Source organism: Notolepis coatsorum (assembly GCF_963971535.1).
Source record: "Notolepis coatsorum genome assembly, chromosome: 3".
Taxonomy (NCBI): Eukaryota; Metazoa; Chordata; class Actinopteri; order Aulopiformes; family Paralepididae; genus Notolepis; species Notolepis coatsorum.
The window spans coordinates 195,978,699-195,994,708 of NC_140167.1; the positions used below are offsets into that span (position 1 = coordinate 195,978,699).

The following is a 16,010-nucleotide window of genomic DNA, read 5'->3' on the forward strand; positions in this document are numbered from 1 at the left end:
CCCATTTCCGCACGTACGCTAAGCAAACACAGTTGGCGTTGCTAAGATACCAGATCGAGGAGCACGAAGGCAGCACGCACCCAGACAGGCCAAGGCTCTCCCTCTAACAGGTGGTCCAGGGGGGTTGGGGGAGGGGGGGTAGGGGTAGCCGACAGAGAGACAGACCATGCCTAGCGGCCGGTTTGGGAGGCACGGGGGCGGAGGACAAGGATTAACAGAGAGAGACTAGCAGCAACAGGTTGCACGGGAGGATGTGAAAGTGGAGCCGGTAGCAAACAACACGAGACATGGGAGAGAGACTACAGGCTACGAGGCGGTGGAGACAGACTGTACAGGGGGGGGGGGGGGGGGGGGGGTCTGTGTGTGCAGGAGGTCTGTGTGCGCAGCGCTGACGAGAGGAGGTGGAGAGACCGACTGTACAGGTCTGCGTGTGCAGCGCTGACGAGAGGAGGTGGAGAGACCGACTGTACAGGTCTGCGTGTTGCAGCGCTGACGAGAGGAGGTGGAGAGACCGACTGTACAGGTCTGCGTGTGCAGCGCTGACGAGAGGAGGTGGAGAGACCGACTGTACAGGTCTGCGTGTGCAGCGCTGACTGAGAGGAGGTGGAGAGACCGACTGTACAGGTCTGCGTGTGCAGCGCTGACGAGAGGAGGTGGAAGAGACCGACTGTACAGGTCTGCGTGTGCAGCGCTGACGAGAGGAGGTGGAGAGACCGACTGTACAGGTCTGCGTGTGCAGCGCTGACGAGAGGAGGTGGAGAGACCGACTGTACAGGTCTGCGTGTGCAGCGCTGACGAGAGGAGGTGGAGAGACCGACTGTACAGGTCTGTGTGTGCAGCGCTGACGAGAGGAAAACATACCGGAGTTGTATGATATTCCTAAGCAGTGGATGCGACTAGAATGGAGGAGATGTAATAATAATAATAATAATAATAATAATAATAATAATAACAGCAGCAGCGGCAGGTGGCGTACCTGTGAGAAAGCGCTCCATGCCGTCACTGTGGGTCATCTTGAGGAGACCTCGGCCGGAGTAGGTGGCCAGGGTGGGGTCAGCGCCGTAGGAGAGCAGCACCCTCACCACGTCCAGGTGGTCGTTCTCCACGGCGTCGTGTAGAGGTCTGGACACACACACACACACACGTATTAATATAGAATCACAGCCAAAACACAATTGTGCAGCTATAAATTGTCAACGGCATGGCTCTAAAAGTGATCAAAGGTTTTAGTAGCTGCAGGTCAGCAGCCACATATACACAGCAACACCCAAGAGGGTTTTTTTTGCCAGTGGAGTAGAATAGAAATGTCTTTACTGTTGAGCAAATGTTTACATATAACTAGGGCTGTCAGTTTATCGCGTTAATTAGATTAATTAATTACACAGCATTTTTTTTTATAATTTCTTTTTTAATCTCATTTATTCCATAAGAACCTAGAATACACATTTACAGACTTTTTTTAATATGGTCCATTTGCATGTTCTTGGTATCTGATTCTAGGGACATCTATGGATCTCAGGGAATGTATTCCCAGTGTCAGAAATACTGTGTCTGTTACTAGGCTTGAGTAAATTGTAATGAACCAAATGAGAATATCAATTACATTTGTTTTTCTCTTTGACTGAATAACACCATGCTAAAATTGACCAGACCTGAAAAATCTAAGCAAATTAATAGATGGAAGATGATTAAACAGAAGGTTTTGTAGCTACAGTACTGAATTCTGCCACCCGATATATATCCGAAATATGATTATAGAATATAGAATATCAGGCATAAAATGGTTATGAAATTAAAATGCGATTAATTAGATTAATTAATTACAAATCCTGTAATTAATTAGATTTAAAAAATGTATCGCCTGACAGCACTACATATAACCTAAATTCGTCCTCTGCAATGTATTTACCTAACATGCATGTCTTTATGGCGTGGGGAGTACCCAACGGAATCGCACGCAAACACGGGGAGAACATGCCATCATCTCCACACAGGGAGTTTGACCCCAGGACCTTCTTGCTGCTGTGAGACAACAGTGCTAATCACTGTGCCACCGTGCCTCCCAGACATAAGTCAGGTCCAGAGATATTTGGACATAAAGACAGTTTTGGTTCTGTACACCACCACAATGGACTTGAAATGAAGGGTATTTACATCCAAATCAGGTGAACAGTGTAGGAATTACAACAGTTTATACATGTCTGTCTTCCCCCCCCCCCCCCCCTTTTCTTTTTTATAAAGGGACCGAAAGTAATTGGACAAACTAACAATCATAAATCAAATAGTCACTTTTAATACTTGGTTTCAAATCCTTTGCAGTCGATGACAGCCTGAGGTCTGGAACCCATAGACACCACCAGACGCTGGGTTTCGTCCCTGGTGATGCTCTGCCAGGCCTTTACTGCCACTGGCTTCAGTTCCTGCTTGTTCTTGGGGCATTTTCCCTTCAGTTTTGTCTTCAGCAAGTGAAATGCATGTTCAATTGGATTCAGGTCAGGTGATTGACTTGGCCATTACATAACATTCCACTTCTTTTGCCTTAAAGTACACTTTGGTTGCTTTCACAGTATGCATTGGGTCATTGTCCATCTGCACTGTGAAGCACCGTCCAATGGGTTCTGAAGCCATTTGGCTGAATATGAGCAGATATTATTGCCCCAAACATTTCAGAATTCATCCTGCCGATTTTGTCAGCAGTCACATCATCCTCAATAGATACAAGGGAACAGGTTCCATTGGCAGCCATGCATGCCGACGCCATTACACTACCATCACGCCTCACTGATGAGGTGGTGTGCTTTGGATCATGAGCAGTCCTCTTCCTTCTCCATACTCTTCATTCAGCCTAATGATGCCTTGCTTCACCGATAGTGACAGCAACAGATTCCAAATGCAAATCACACACACACACTTGAAATTAGAGCTTTTATCTGCTCCTTGTAAATTAAATAATGAGGGAATATAACATAGACCTGGCACATAGAACAGCTGAGCAGCCAATTGTCCCATTACTTTTGATCCCTTAAAAAAAACGGGGGAGGCACATGTAGAAATGGTTGTAATTCCTACACCGTTCACCTTATTTGGATGAAAATACCATAAAATTAAAGCGGAAGGTCTGCACTTAAAAGATTGTGTCATTCCAAGTCCATTGTGGGGGCATACAGAACCAAAACGATGAAAATTGTGTCGATGTCCAAATATTTATGGACCCGTCTATGTATGTGAACCAAATAAAAAAGTCAAGTTCAGTGCCGTCGCTCGAGAGGTTTGTTGGCAGCACGGCGTCCCGAGTGATGCGTACCTGGTGCCGTCCTGCGCACTGCAGTTGATGTCAGCTCCGTGCTCCAGCAGGTGCTGCACGATGGAGAGCCAGCCGCGGGCGCAGGCCTCATGCAGGGCGCAGTAGCCGGCGTAGTCGCGGTGGTTCACCTCACACACCCGGTTCTCCAGACAGTACAACACCACCTCCTGGAGACGCACCGGGGGGAGAGGAGGGGATGGAGGGCGGGGGTTAAGAGAGTGTGTGTGTGTGTGTGCGTGTAAACGACCAAAGTAGTACCAGTAGTGGAAACACGTGAATGAAAGTGCTCCCACTCACAGATACGTAGGCAACCAGCCCCCCCCCACACAAGCTCTAACGGTTACTGCTGGCGTCATAAACACAGCTAGGAGACTGTTCGTATGACTCAGACCAGAGCATATCGGTCAGACTGTGTGTGTGTGCGTGCGTGCGTGTGCCATGGCGGGGGTTGAAAGCGTCTGTGTCGGCCAGTCACTGGCGCTGGAGTCAGAACCCAGGACAGTGGAAGCGGAACAAAGGCCCGATAGAGGAGCTACCGAGAGAGCAGCCTTTCTATGGTCTACAGCCTGTGACAGTTGGAACTACAACACCATGTGGTCAGGCTGGTTTCCATTTGACTGGAGGGGGAGGAAGGGAGGGAGGGGGGGGGGGGGGGGGGGGGAGAGAGAGAAAGACTGAAGCGAGGTGTTTGTTCCTCCACTCTGGTGTGGTGTGTTGGCTGGAGTGTGTATATAATGTGTGTGTGTGTGTGTGTGTGTGTGTGTGTGTGTGTGTGTGTGTGTGTGTGTGTGTGTGTGTGTGTGTGTGTGTGTGTGTGTGTGTGTGTGTGTGTGTGTGTGTGTGTGTGTGTGTGTGTGTGTGTGTGTGTGTGTGTGTGTGTGTGTGTGTGTGTGTGTGTGCACATCAACGTATGTGCTCAAAGCGTCGGGACTGGCCTGGGGCATGTAGAGCTGGAGAGACATTGCGGGGCTTATGCATCTTCACACACACACACTTGAGCAAACAAACACACACACACACGCACACAGTGTGGCGTGCTAACAGAGCCCTAGCGACGGGAGGAGAGCGCTGCTCATCCGGACCTGGGGAATGACTCCAAACTTCCATTTCTATGCTAATTCCAGCCTAGCGTCGTCTCCTCCAAGTGTTTATCGCACACTCCCTCTCTCTCTCTCGCTCGCTCTCCATGCAGGAAGGAAGGAAAGAGGGAGGGAGGGGAGGGAGAGGCAAGTGGCAGAGAGAGAAGAGGCTTGACGGAGGGACGAGCGGAGGGGCAGAGAGGGGGAAAAACGAGAGGAGCAAAAAGCAACACCCAATCAGCCGGCGGGCGGTGGATCTGAGGGATGAATGCAGCTCATGGCCTCACCACGGCTGATAATAACAAGACACAGCGGAGGAGGGGAGACGTACAGAGGACATCAGCGCGTGAGAGGAGACAATGGAGGGGTGGGGGGGGGAGAAAAGTGGAGAGAGAGAGAGGTGGGGGGGGGTGAGTGCTCAAACTGGTTTTTCCCTCGCTGCCAAACGCTGTCTGTTTGCCTGTTGGAGAGATTCAGGAGAGCCGTGCCGAAGCCTCCCTCTGGGGAATTCCACTCACTGTGTGTGTGTGCATGCGTGTGTGTGTGTGTGTGTGCATGCGCGTGTGTGTGTGTGTGTACGGGGTGTGGGAGTTCAAGTTTCTCAAGTTTCAAGTTTCTTTAATAGTTGTCATACAGAAGTACAGAATACTTTTGTACAAAATGCTTCTTACTGTTGCGCTCCAGAGACTGTGCATGACAAGATAAGTATGAAATAAAAACATAGTAAAAATTAGAAGAAAAAAAAGAGGTCACAGTGTTCAGTTTAGACATATGTACAATGTTCGTAGACGTAGACGTAGTTACCATACAATATACAATACTGTGCAGTGTACTAATATACAATACTATATAGTGCAAGGCATAAATGGACAAGGTGCAGTTTAGGTACAATTCACAGTAGGTGTACGAGTTGTAGTGCAAATCCTTTATCAATAAATATAAAGTGTAAGTGTGTTTGTGTGATCTAAAGTGTGGAGAGTGGGTGCTGCAGTGTGTTGTTTGTTTGAGTGAGTGTGTGTGTGCGTGTGGGTGTGTGTGCTGTGTGCATTTGATGGTTGTTGCATAGTGATTATTGTTCGTTTAGCGATTATTGTTCGTTTAGCAGCCTGATGGCCTGGGGATAGAAGCTCCTTCTGAGTCTTTCTGTGCTCGCCATAAGACTCCGGTATCGCTTGCCTGACGGCAGCAGTTCAAAGAGGCAGTTGTTCGGGTGGCTCGAGTCCTTAATAATTCTCTTAGCCTTCCCCTTGCACCGCTTGTTGTAAATGTTCTGGAGGGTGGGAAGCCCCCCTCTAATTGTGCGTTCGGCTGAACGTGTCACTCTTTGTAGTCTGCTACGGTCTTGTGCAGTGCTATTCCCAAACCAGGAGGTGATGTTGCCGGTCAGGATGCTCTCTATTGTACATGAGTAGAAGTTCCTAAGGATCTTCTGACTGACTTGGAACTTCCTTAGGCGCCTGAGGAAGTAGAGGCGTTGTCGTGCCTTCTTCACAACACTGTCAATGTGTGTGGTCCATGTCAAGTCCTCGGATATGTGGGCTCCGAGGTACTTGAAACTGTTCACTCTCTCAAGGAAGCTTGACAAGAGAGAGACAGGCAGAGGGTGTCGATATGCAAGGAGCTCGCCTGTGTGTGTGTGCGCAGATGTGTATGCGTGTACATTAGTGCGTCGTGTGTGTGCGTGTGTGACTGCGGAGGAGGCATAGCACTAAAAACCTGCGGAGCCGTGTTTAATATCGCTGGGAGAGAGCGAGGAGCTTAGCACGAGAGCCCTGGCTTCCAGCCAGACTCACACTCGCACACACACACTCCTCCGCAGTAAAATGAGACGCTTCCCCTCCACCCACCCCTCCCTCCCTCTCCCTCTCTCTCACTCTCTCCCTCCCTCCTCTAATCTCTCGCTCTAAAATGCTTCCCTGCGCTTCGCTGCAATCAAAGCATCACTCATACATTTAACCCTTGCAGCGCTGCATAGTCAAAACACACATCAGTAGGAGTACATGTGTGTGTGTGTGTGTGTGCATGAACATACGTCTGTGTGTGTGTGCGCTAATGCGCGCCGTGTATGCAAGTCGTGTGTATGTTTTTTTTATATACACCACGAGTATCACCCCATGACATGCCCAAGCTAGTGGTGTGTGTGTGTGCGTGCGTGTGTTTTACAGTGAGTCACCAGGGGAGGCCCTAGAATCCAAACTCCGATAATATCAGTCGGAGGTGTTAATGAACCCCACACACACACACACACACACACACACACACCCCCGCAGACAGGAAGGTGAGGTCAGGAGAGAGGGGCGCCCCGGCAGGTTTCATGTGTAATAATATATTCATGATCAATGCTTGCGGTGACACGCCACAATGTGCCAATCAATCCCCCTTGTTCTGCTGCAGAGATCAACACCACCAGTTTAACACTAATCCACTCTCCCGCTCCTCTGGATCATTAATGAGCAAATTACAAGTGATTCATGTCAGCAGGTGTGTGGGAGACGAAATGACAGTTTGCACCCCTCATCCTGGCTCTCTCACACTGGGTGGGGTGTGGGTGAGGGGACCAAGCACCCGGTGCCAGAAAGAGAGAGAGAGAGAGAGAGAGAGAGAGAGAGAGAGAGAGAGAGAAAGAGAGGGATGAAGACATCCACCGAATCTCTCCTCATTACCATTTCAAATGCGCAAAGAGCCAGGCAGACGAGAGAGCGAGGGAGAGAGCGAGAGATAGAGAGAGAGAGACGGTGAGCGAGAGAGAGAGAGAGAGAGAGCGAGGGAGAGAGCGAGGGAGAGAGCGAGAGATAGAGAGAGAGAGAGTAGGCTTTCATGTGCAGAGGCACGGATCGCAAAACTAAACGAACATGAAATATGCAGTGTGTCGGGCGCCGGGCGGGTAGCACAGCATAGAATCTATACGTGTGTGTGTGTGTAGGTGTGTGTGTGTGTGTGTGTGAGTGTGTGAGTGTGTGTGTGAGAGAGGGTAATATTCCTCTAGCATTCTGTGTGGCGCTAGCCGTGCGGGGATGCCTGAGTGTGCGCTTACTGGGTCACAGCGTACGTGTGCGCATGACTGCGTGTGTGTTCCTTAACTCTGTGTGTGCGTGCGTGCGTGTGTCTTGGGCCCTCATATCTCTCTGCCTGCGTGCGATAAGCCCGGAGCTCGCAACGCTAAAAACACCAGCGCAAGACAAGTGTGAGGGTAAATGTGTGTGTTTGTGTGCATAAGTTGGTGTGTCTCGGCGTGCACGTCCGTGTGTGCATGTGTGTGTGCGTGTGTGTAGGAGCCCCTGGGGTCTGCCCCAGGCTTATCGCACACAGGCAGCGAGAGACGTGCTTCCTGAGAGAGAGAGAGAGAGAGAGAGAGAGAGAGAGAGAGAGAGAGAGAGAGAGGAGAGAGAGAGAGAGAGAGAGAGAGAGAGAGAGAGAGAGAGAGAGAGAGAGAGAGAGAGAGAAAGAGAGAGAAAGAGAGAGAGAAAGAGAGAGAGAGAGAGAGAGAGAAGGGAGGGAGGGGAAAACCTGAGACTACACAAACAAGGCGCTGACCGCTGCGCAAACAACACCCCCGCCTTCCCTCCTCCCTCTCCCCCCTCCCCCCCTCCCTCCCTCCCTCCCTCCTCCCAGCAGCACGCAGAGCAGGAAGGGGAAAAAATGAAGGGAAAAAAAAAAAAGGAGAAAAAGCATTGGGCGAGAGACGCATAAATCAGAGAGACGAGGCTGCTTCTCTCCAGCACGCCTGGCTGAACCCCGCTGCCGTGCTGCTCCCTGGGCGCATGTGTGTGTGTGTGTGTGTGTGTGTGTGTGTGCTTGCCTGCCTGTGTGTGTGTGAGCATGCTCCTGCCTGGCTGTCTGTGTGTGTGAGTGTGCATGCTTTCCTGTGTGTTTGTGTGCCTGCCTGTGTGCGCTTGTGTTCCTGTGTGTGCGCTTGCCTGCCTGTGAGCGCTTGTGTTCCTGTGTGTGTGTGGGTGCACGCACGCACATATATGCGTGTGTGTGACTGTGTGTAGGAAGGAGAATAACAGCCGCCACCACCACTAACCACAGTCACCACGGCACATTAGAGCCCCATTATACTCCCAGCGCTTACTTCTCATTCACACTCTCCCCCCCTCACTCTCTCTCTCTCTCTCACTCCCACACACACCACATCATCAGTTAATGAGGCAAAAAAAAAAAAAAAAAACCTTTTTAACATGAAGATACCTCCGCTAATTAAATTAATCCCACACATCAACACACACACACACTCCGGCTACTCTGTACTGACCAAAACTATTCTAGAACCACATTGAACAGAGCATCTGAAATTCTGGGAGGCACTTTAAAGAAAATCAATCAGCAAAATCTGACCAGACACACACACACACACATACGGTAGAGACCTTTTTAGACTTAAAAACATGGAAGGCACAAAATGGCGAAGGAGGGATAAGAGAGCCAAAGTTAATCAACACTATTCAGACAAACAACGGGGGCTCAGAGCTACTTCAGAACAGAGATTCTCTAGAACCCTGCCTCCCTCTCTCTGTGGTGCGAACAACAGCCACAGAGAAGATGAACTTGCGGTGTGAGAGAAAGCAGCATGCATCAGTCTCTCTGTAGCCTGCAATGTTCCCACCACACCGCTGCCAGTCTGCATGCGTGTGTGTGTGTGTGTTTGTGTGTGCGTGTATGCTCGTGTGTGTGTATGCTCGACTCGTGTGTGTGTGTGCGTGGGCTTGTGTGTCACACATCGTCTCACAGAAAATTAATGAGATGCGAGAGAGCGGAGCGAGGCAGAGAGGAGGGGATGCGGGCGTGTGTGTGTGTGTGTGGTGTGTGTGTGTGTGGTGTGTGTGTGTGTGGTGTGTGTGTGTGCGGGAGGGGGTAAGAAGGGGGAGGTTGCCAACGACAATATCTGAGTCACAAAGAGAGGAAGAGAGACAGAGTGAGTGAGAGAGAGAGAGAGAGAGCGAGCGAGCGCTGAGAGGAAATAAAGGGGGGGGGGGGGGGGTAGCAAGAGCGGAAACCAGAGAGAAAAAGGGAGTTACGGAGGAGAGAGAGAAAAAAAACATGTGGAAAAGAGAGAGAGACGGAGAAAGGAAGAGAGAGAGACAAAAGAGGAAGAATAGGACAGCTGGAGGAAAATAGGATAGAGGCGAGCAACAAAAACAAAAAAAAAAAAAAAAGAAGAAAGAAAGTCTAGCTCTATTAGCTGGAGTCACGGAGCGAGAACAAAGGAAGGAGCGAGGGAAAGCAAAAGAGATAAAAGAGAGAGAGGGCCGGCGAGGTGTATAACAGAGAGAGAGAGAGGGGAGGGGGGTTACCTCGTAGCCCAGCCGCGCGGCTCTCTGAAGCAGCGTCTCGCCGGCGTTCTTGTTCACGATCAGCCGGCGCGCCTCCGGCGGGATGGGTCGCAGCACAGGGGACGACTCGGCGGCGGGAGGGGGGGGCCTGCCGCGCACCCCGGCCCCCTCTGGTGGGACGCCCCCTTTCCCATTAGCCTGGGGCTGCAGAGGGGGAGGGGGGCGGAGCGCGCCGGCGGGGGAGCAGGGCTTGACCAGAGAGCCAGGGTAATGAGTAGGAGAGGCAGCTCTCTTCCTCTGAGCGCCACACTGCTGCTGCTGCGCAGCGGGCTGGCGGGAGAGAGAGAGAGAGAGAGAGAGGAGGGGGGGGTTAGAGGGACTGCAGCGGAACACACCAGCAGTAGACGCCAACACACACACACACACACACTCAAGGACATACACACAGAACCGAAACAGGCACTCGCACGCACAGTCGCACACAAAAGGAAATGCATATGGACGGACACAAATGTGTGACAGAATAATACACACGCACACACACCTGTTTCGCGACGCACAACACCGCAGGTTGGCATGTCACATCTCTTTTAAAACACTAAACCAACAGAGGCCCCTCAGCGAAACCAGCCAAGATAGGGGGGCTGTGTGTGCGTGTGCCTCTGTGTGTGCGTCTGTGTGTGTGTGTGTGTGTGTGAAACGCACGCCCCCTCAGTGGAATTCCGTGCCGGAGCAGCTGTCAGGCGGAGGAGCGGTGAGGGAGGAGAGGAGCAGCGCGGGCGGAAAACAACTAGCCTCGTTTTTTTTTTCTCCTCTCAATTTTCCCCTCGCTCCCTTTTTTTCCCTTCCCTTTTTTCTTTTTGAACTTGGGCTTCAGACGCTCGACCGCGGCTGCCACATTCCTCGCTGTGCGCGGCCGCGCGTGTGTGTGTGCGTCTGTGTGTGTGAGCGCGTGCGTCTGTGTGAGCTTGTGTCTGTGTGTGTGTGTGAGCGTGTGTGTGTGTGAGATTGTGTCTGTGTGTGTGTGCCCGTGAGCGTGTTCGTCTGTGTGAGCTTGTGTGTGTGTGTGTGTGTGTGTGTGTGTGTGTGTGTGTGTGTGTGTGCGTCTCCGAGTAGACGACTGCTCACCACCGAGTCAACAGCACAATTGCTTCGGGGTTTTTCGCGTTATGCGAAGAATGCTCGCAAACACGCAGACACGTATACATACGCACACACACACAGTCCTGGCAATGACCCTGCACAGCAATACACATTCAACCAATAACGACGGAGACACACACACACACACACACACACGCAGGCAGGCAGGCAGGCTCCACAGGGAGCCACTCTGGGCAGCAGGATGTCAAAGCCGCAGCGGTTCTCTAAACATTGTAAACATACTTCCTTCCTCCCTCCATCCATCCCTTTCTCTCCCATCTGCGTAATGAAACTGACTCCGGCGCAGCACAACAATCCAGACAGACGCACGAGCTCCACTCACCTTGCCCTCCTGTGCCGATCCCAGGTCAGCCGCGCAGCGCTGGCCGGGGCCATTGGGAGCGGTGGCTTCCTTCCTCCTCTCCCTCTGGCCGGTGTGCTTGGTCTTGCACGGCCGCTTGCCCTTGGGTTTGTCCGCGTCACTATGGCGACGGAGCTTGAGGGGAGGAGACTCTCCGGGGGCTGGCTCCAGGGCCGGTGGGGAGGAGGAGGGGCCCCTCCTGGGCTCCTTGGGGCCCCGGTCACCTGAGACGGGGCCCTGCGGGGGCGCTCTGTCCTTCAGCGGGCTGGGGAGGAGGTGGGAGGCGGGCAGGCCTGGAGCAAGACAGAGGGGGGGGGGGGGGGGGGGCAGAGTGAGAGGCTGATCGTATGCTGCGGCTGGGAGGATGGGAAGGTATCGCAAGGCCATCTCTCACCCTCCGTTGGTTTATTAATGAGCAGTCTGGGAGAACGCTCGCACAGAAACACCACCCACACACACACGCACACACGCAGGCACAAACACGCCCCCACAAACGCAGGCACACGCATACACACCGACTCACTGCAGCAAGGACACTCCTATGAGTATTAATCTCCTTACAGGAGTCTGCTTTTCAGCCTCCCCAATACCACACATGTACCCTGCAAAGACCACACTGCCCTTGAAACCACAAAGCCAAAATAGCATTTCATTAACGGTGAAACGGCAACGCAGCCCCCCCCCCCCCCCAAAACATGTCATTCCTGGGCTTTCCTTGTAGCCGTCCAGGCACACATCCCGCAGGCCTAACATAATACCTTTCTTTATTTTGAACGGACCCGTTCATTAAATCCCTGCTGTTTAAATAAACCCCGGGTAAAGAATCAGTGGGAGGAGGAAATTAAAATATATTACAATTATCTGCCATCACTAAAATATACAAACACCACGACTCCTCCTCCTCGTCCCGTCTCGCACACACGAGGGCGCAGAGGAATACCAAGGATCATTTACTACCACGCGGCTGTTGCCAAGGTGACGTCATAAAAAGAAAAGGCTGAGGCGCAGAGAGAGAGAGAGAGAGAGAAAAAAAAGGCTGCCTGCCGATCATGCGCTGTGGTTTCACCGGGAACAGAAAACCCCAAATCTCCCCACTTTCGCTCACTTCCCCTAATCTACGTCCTCTCTTCATCTCTGCCTCGGCCTGGGAACATGAAGAAGGGAAAGTCCTGGTTTAATCAGTAAACCACCCCCACCCTGCACTCTCTCTCCGACTGGCCTCGAGGGGGCGGGGTGTGAAATCATTGATCACACATTAGTCACAGTACACCTGCCTACATATCTCTCTCTCTCTCATCGTTTCCTCCGTGAGGCGCGTGCCGCGCACCAGCTAAAAGCCACTAATCACATGGGAGTGTGCGCTTTGTAGCGGCCATACTCTCCCCAGGCCCGGCTGGCTTTCCCCTGGCAGGGCAACAATATCCCCCTGCCGCTCAAGAGGGAAAGCCCCCTGAACAACAGGCAACAACACATGGAACACAAGCCAAAGATAGACTTCCTCCCCATGGGAGAGGAGAGAGAACACGGCGGGAGATATTCACCGTTAGCAAGCCGCTCGCAGCCCCACTTCCTGTTGACCTCGGCTCTCTGCGTCGTGGCTTTCTCCTCCAGGTCGCCCGCTCGGAGTTTGCGGTCCAGCGGGGGCGGGGGGGCTTGACCCAGGGGGCGTGGCTGGGGAGGCCACGCCCTTTCCTGTTGTTTGCTGTCCGGCCTGTCGTCGGGGGAGGTGCCGGTGCCACCGGCGGGCTTGCTGAGGCGCAGCCCCGTCAGCTCGATGCACACCCTCAGCTTCCCCACGTCGTCCAGGTTGCCATCACAACACGGGGTGGGGTCTTCTGGACGAGCGGAGGGAGACGGGAGTCAGTCATCAGCACATTCAAGATACTCACAGGTCAGCTGTTCTCCCTCCATCACCAGTCACCTCACATATACCCACAGCTATGTACACACTCACAGCTACAGTATACACACTAACGGCTATATGTATATATATATATACACGCACAGCTACAGTATACACACTAACAGCTATATACACTGACTAACAGCCAGGGTTAGAAATTAACTAAGGGTTATTAATTAATTAAATTTTTTTCAAGGGCTTTTTTTGCCCCCCTTACAGCTATATACTCACTAACAGTTATATACTCACTAACAGCTATATATACACTCACAGCTATATATACTCACTAACAGCTATATATACACTCACAGCTATATACTCACTAACAGCTATATACTCACTAACAGCTATATATACTCACTAACAGCTATATACTCACTAACAGCTATATATACACTAACAGCTATATATACACTAACAGCTATATATACACTAACAGCTATATACTCACTAACAGCTATATATACACTAACAGCTATATACTCACTAACAGCTATATATACACTCTGCTATATATACACTGCTATATATACACTAACAGCTATATATACACTCTGCTATATATACACTGCTATATATACACTAACAGCTATATATACACTAACAGCTATATACTCACTAACAGCTATATATACACTAACAGCTATATACTCACTAACAGCTATATATACACTAACAGCTATATATACACTCACAGCTATATATACTCACTAACAGTTATATACTCACTAACAGTTATATACTCACTAACAGTTATATACTCACTAACAGTTATATACTCACTAACAGCTATATATACACTCACAGCTATATATACACTAACAGCTATATATACACTCACAGCTATATATACACTCACAGCTATATATACTCACTAACAGTTATATACTCACTAACAGTTATATACTCACTAACAGTTATATACTCACTAACAGTTATATACTCACTAACAGCTATATACTCACTAACAGCTATATACTCACTAACAGCTATATATACACTAACAGCTATATACTCACTAACAGCTATATATACACTCACAGCTATATATACTCACTAACAGTTATATACTCACTAACAGCTATTTAGGGCTGCACGATTAATCGTTTTTTTAATCGAAATCGCGATTTGGAATGATGCAATTATCAAATCGCCAAGCCTGCAATTAAAAAAAAAATAAAAAAAAAAAAATAAAAAAAAAAAAAAAAATTTAATTTAACCAGGAAGTCCCATTGAGATACAATATCTCCTTTGCAAGGTAGACCTGGGCCCCGTTCCCCGTACCTGGTTCAACTAAGTCGATCAAGATGTCATTATCCAGATTCAGTTAACCCGATGTTTGAAGCCGGGATTTTCCTGTTCCTCGAAGGTGGATTCAGTCTCGTTAACTCAAGCCAGACTTGAGACCCAGGATAAGTGCGCGTGCCCGCCTCAGCCGAGAAGGCAGCAAGTGTCGAGAGCAGAGATCCTGATTCTCTAGCGGCATTGATTGATTCATTGATTTAAAACTTTAGTAACATATTGCAGTACGGCTCAATCGCCTCGCCGACAAGTTAAATGCGTTATCTATAGGCTAATTTTAAGTCCCTCATTACCTCAATCAATCAGATTATATTTCTTTAAACTTGCCTGCTGGATTGAATAATCAAATGAGATCTTGCTAGCGAAAATAATTAGTTAAACTGTTATCCAAAATAACGATACGGCTCTCTTCCCATTGATTGATGTATAGTCGATCTTTTACTTATCTCCACTGTGGTGTAACGGGTTCTTCTTTTGACTTTCACGCAGACGACCGGGGTTCGAAACCTAGTCTTCCCCTTCTTTTTGCGATGTAGGAATAATTCAATTTGGTGCACGTTGAGAGCTATATAAAGAATGACATCCTCAATGCATGTAGATTTATAATATTTTAACTTGAAACTAGGCTACTTTGGCGTATAATCATTAATATTATATTCCAAAAAATTATATTGGAAACACGGGGTTTCGAACACCGGTCGCTGGGTTGCCAGGATTGAGCACTACCGCTGAGCCACTGTGCCAGATGGGATAAATTCATTGTTTATACATTAATGAACGAGACAAGATCCACAATCCACGCATAGACACTTCAATTTTATGCTTGAATGAAACACAATCCAGGCGCTCCATTAAACATCCACAGCGGAGAATATGAAAGGAATCAGAGCCAAACGAGCGATAGGTTTCAATCATTAAAAATATCCCCGCGGGATTCACATTTGCAATGCTGCGCGTTGTTAGAATAACCACATAATGTGTACATCGCACCGAGCGAGCGCCACGGTATATATAACGTGCATTATTTAGGACAAAGTGAATTTAGTATCAGCATTTTGGGTCTATTTTACATTTCAAAAGCCCCCTCTGGAAGAATGGAGCACAAAAACGTAATTCAGAATGGTATAAAGCAGATCCTAGACTGTGGGAATAATTTCAGGAAACGCGCTGTCACTTTCTTTGCGGGGGCGTGGCTGTGCTTCATCCGGCTAACTTGAACTTAAACCCTGCTTTCGACCAGGCTCAAACTTTTGGATCTGTTGTCATGGTGATTTGGACAATCCAGGTACGGGGAGCCGGAAAGTCCGGCTTAAGTCAGACTTAACCGAAAGTTATCCGGCTAACTCAGTTATCCAGGTACGGGGAACGGGGCCCTGGCCAAGATGACAGCAATAACATTTGCAATACATCACACAGCAATAAAATGTGCGATACATCACACAAGAACATAATATATGTGCATGTATACAATACATCACATGTAAACACAAAGCAGAATAGTCTACATGATAGTAAAAGTGTATAATACAGGGTAATACAGTCATTTTGCAGTTGGGACCCGACTACAGAAAGCAGCAACATTCTTCTTGTAATTTTTTTTTTAAATATGTTATAATCGCATCGCAAATCGCAATCGCAATATCTG

At 49.5% G+C, this 16,010-nt stretch overlaps 1 protein-coding gene across 4 annotated transcripts in view; it reads right to left on the reverse strand.

Moving 5' to 3' along the window:
• The window catches only part of bcor (BCL6 corepressor), a 74,759-nt gene that overhangs the window by 5,346 nt on the left and 53,403 nt on the right, over window positions 1-16,010 (reverse strand). For 3 of the 4 annotated variants that reach the window (XM_084310628.1, XM_084310630.1, XM_084310627.1), the window contains 5 exons: window positions 12,702-12,995; window positions 11,143-11,453; window positions 9,678-9,986; window positions 3,305-3,471; window positions 977-1,122 (listed from right to left, as the gene is read on the reverse strand). In XM_084310628.1, the coding sequence (XP_084166754.1) occupies window positions 977-1,122; window positions 3,305-3,471; window positions 9,678-9,986; window positions 11,143-11,453; window positions 12,702-12,995 (1,227 nt within the window). The remainder of the gene's footprint in view (window positions 1-976; window positions 1,123-3,304; window positions 3,472-9,677; window positions 9,987-11,142; window positions 11,454-12,701; window positions 12,996-16,010) is intronic. The other variant, XM_084310629.1, reaches the window with a different exon arrangement.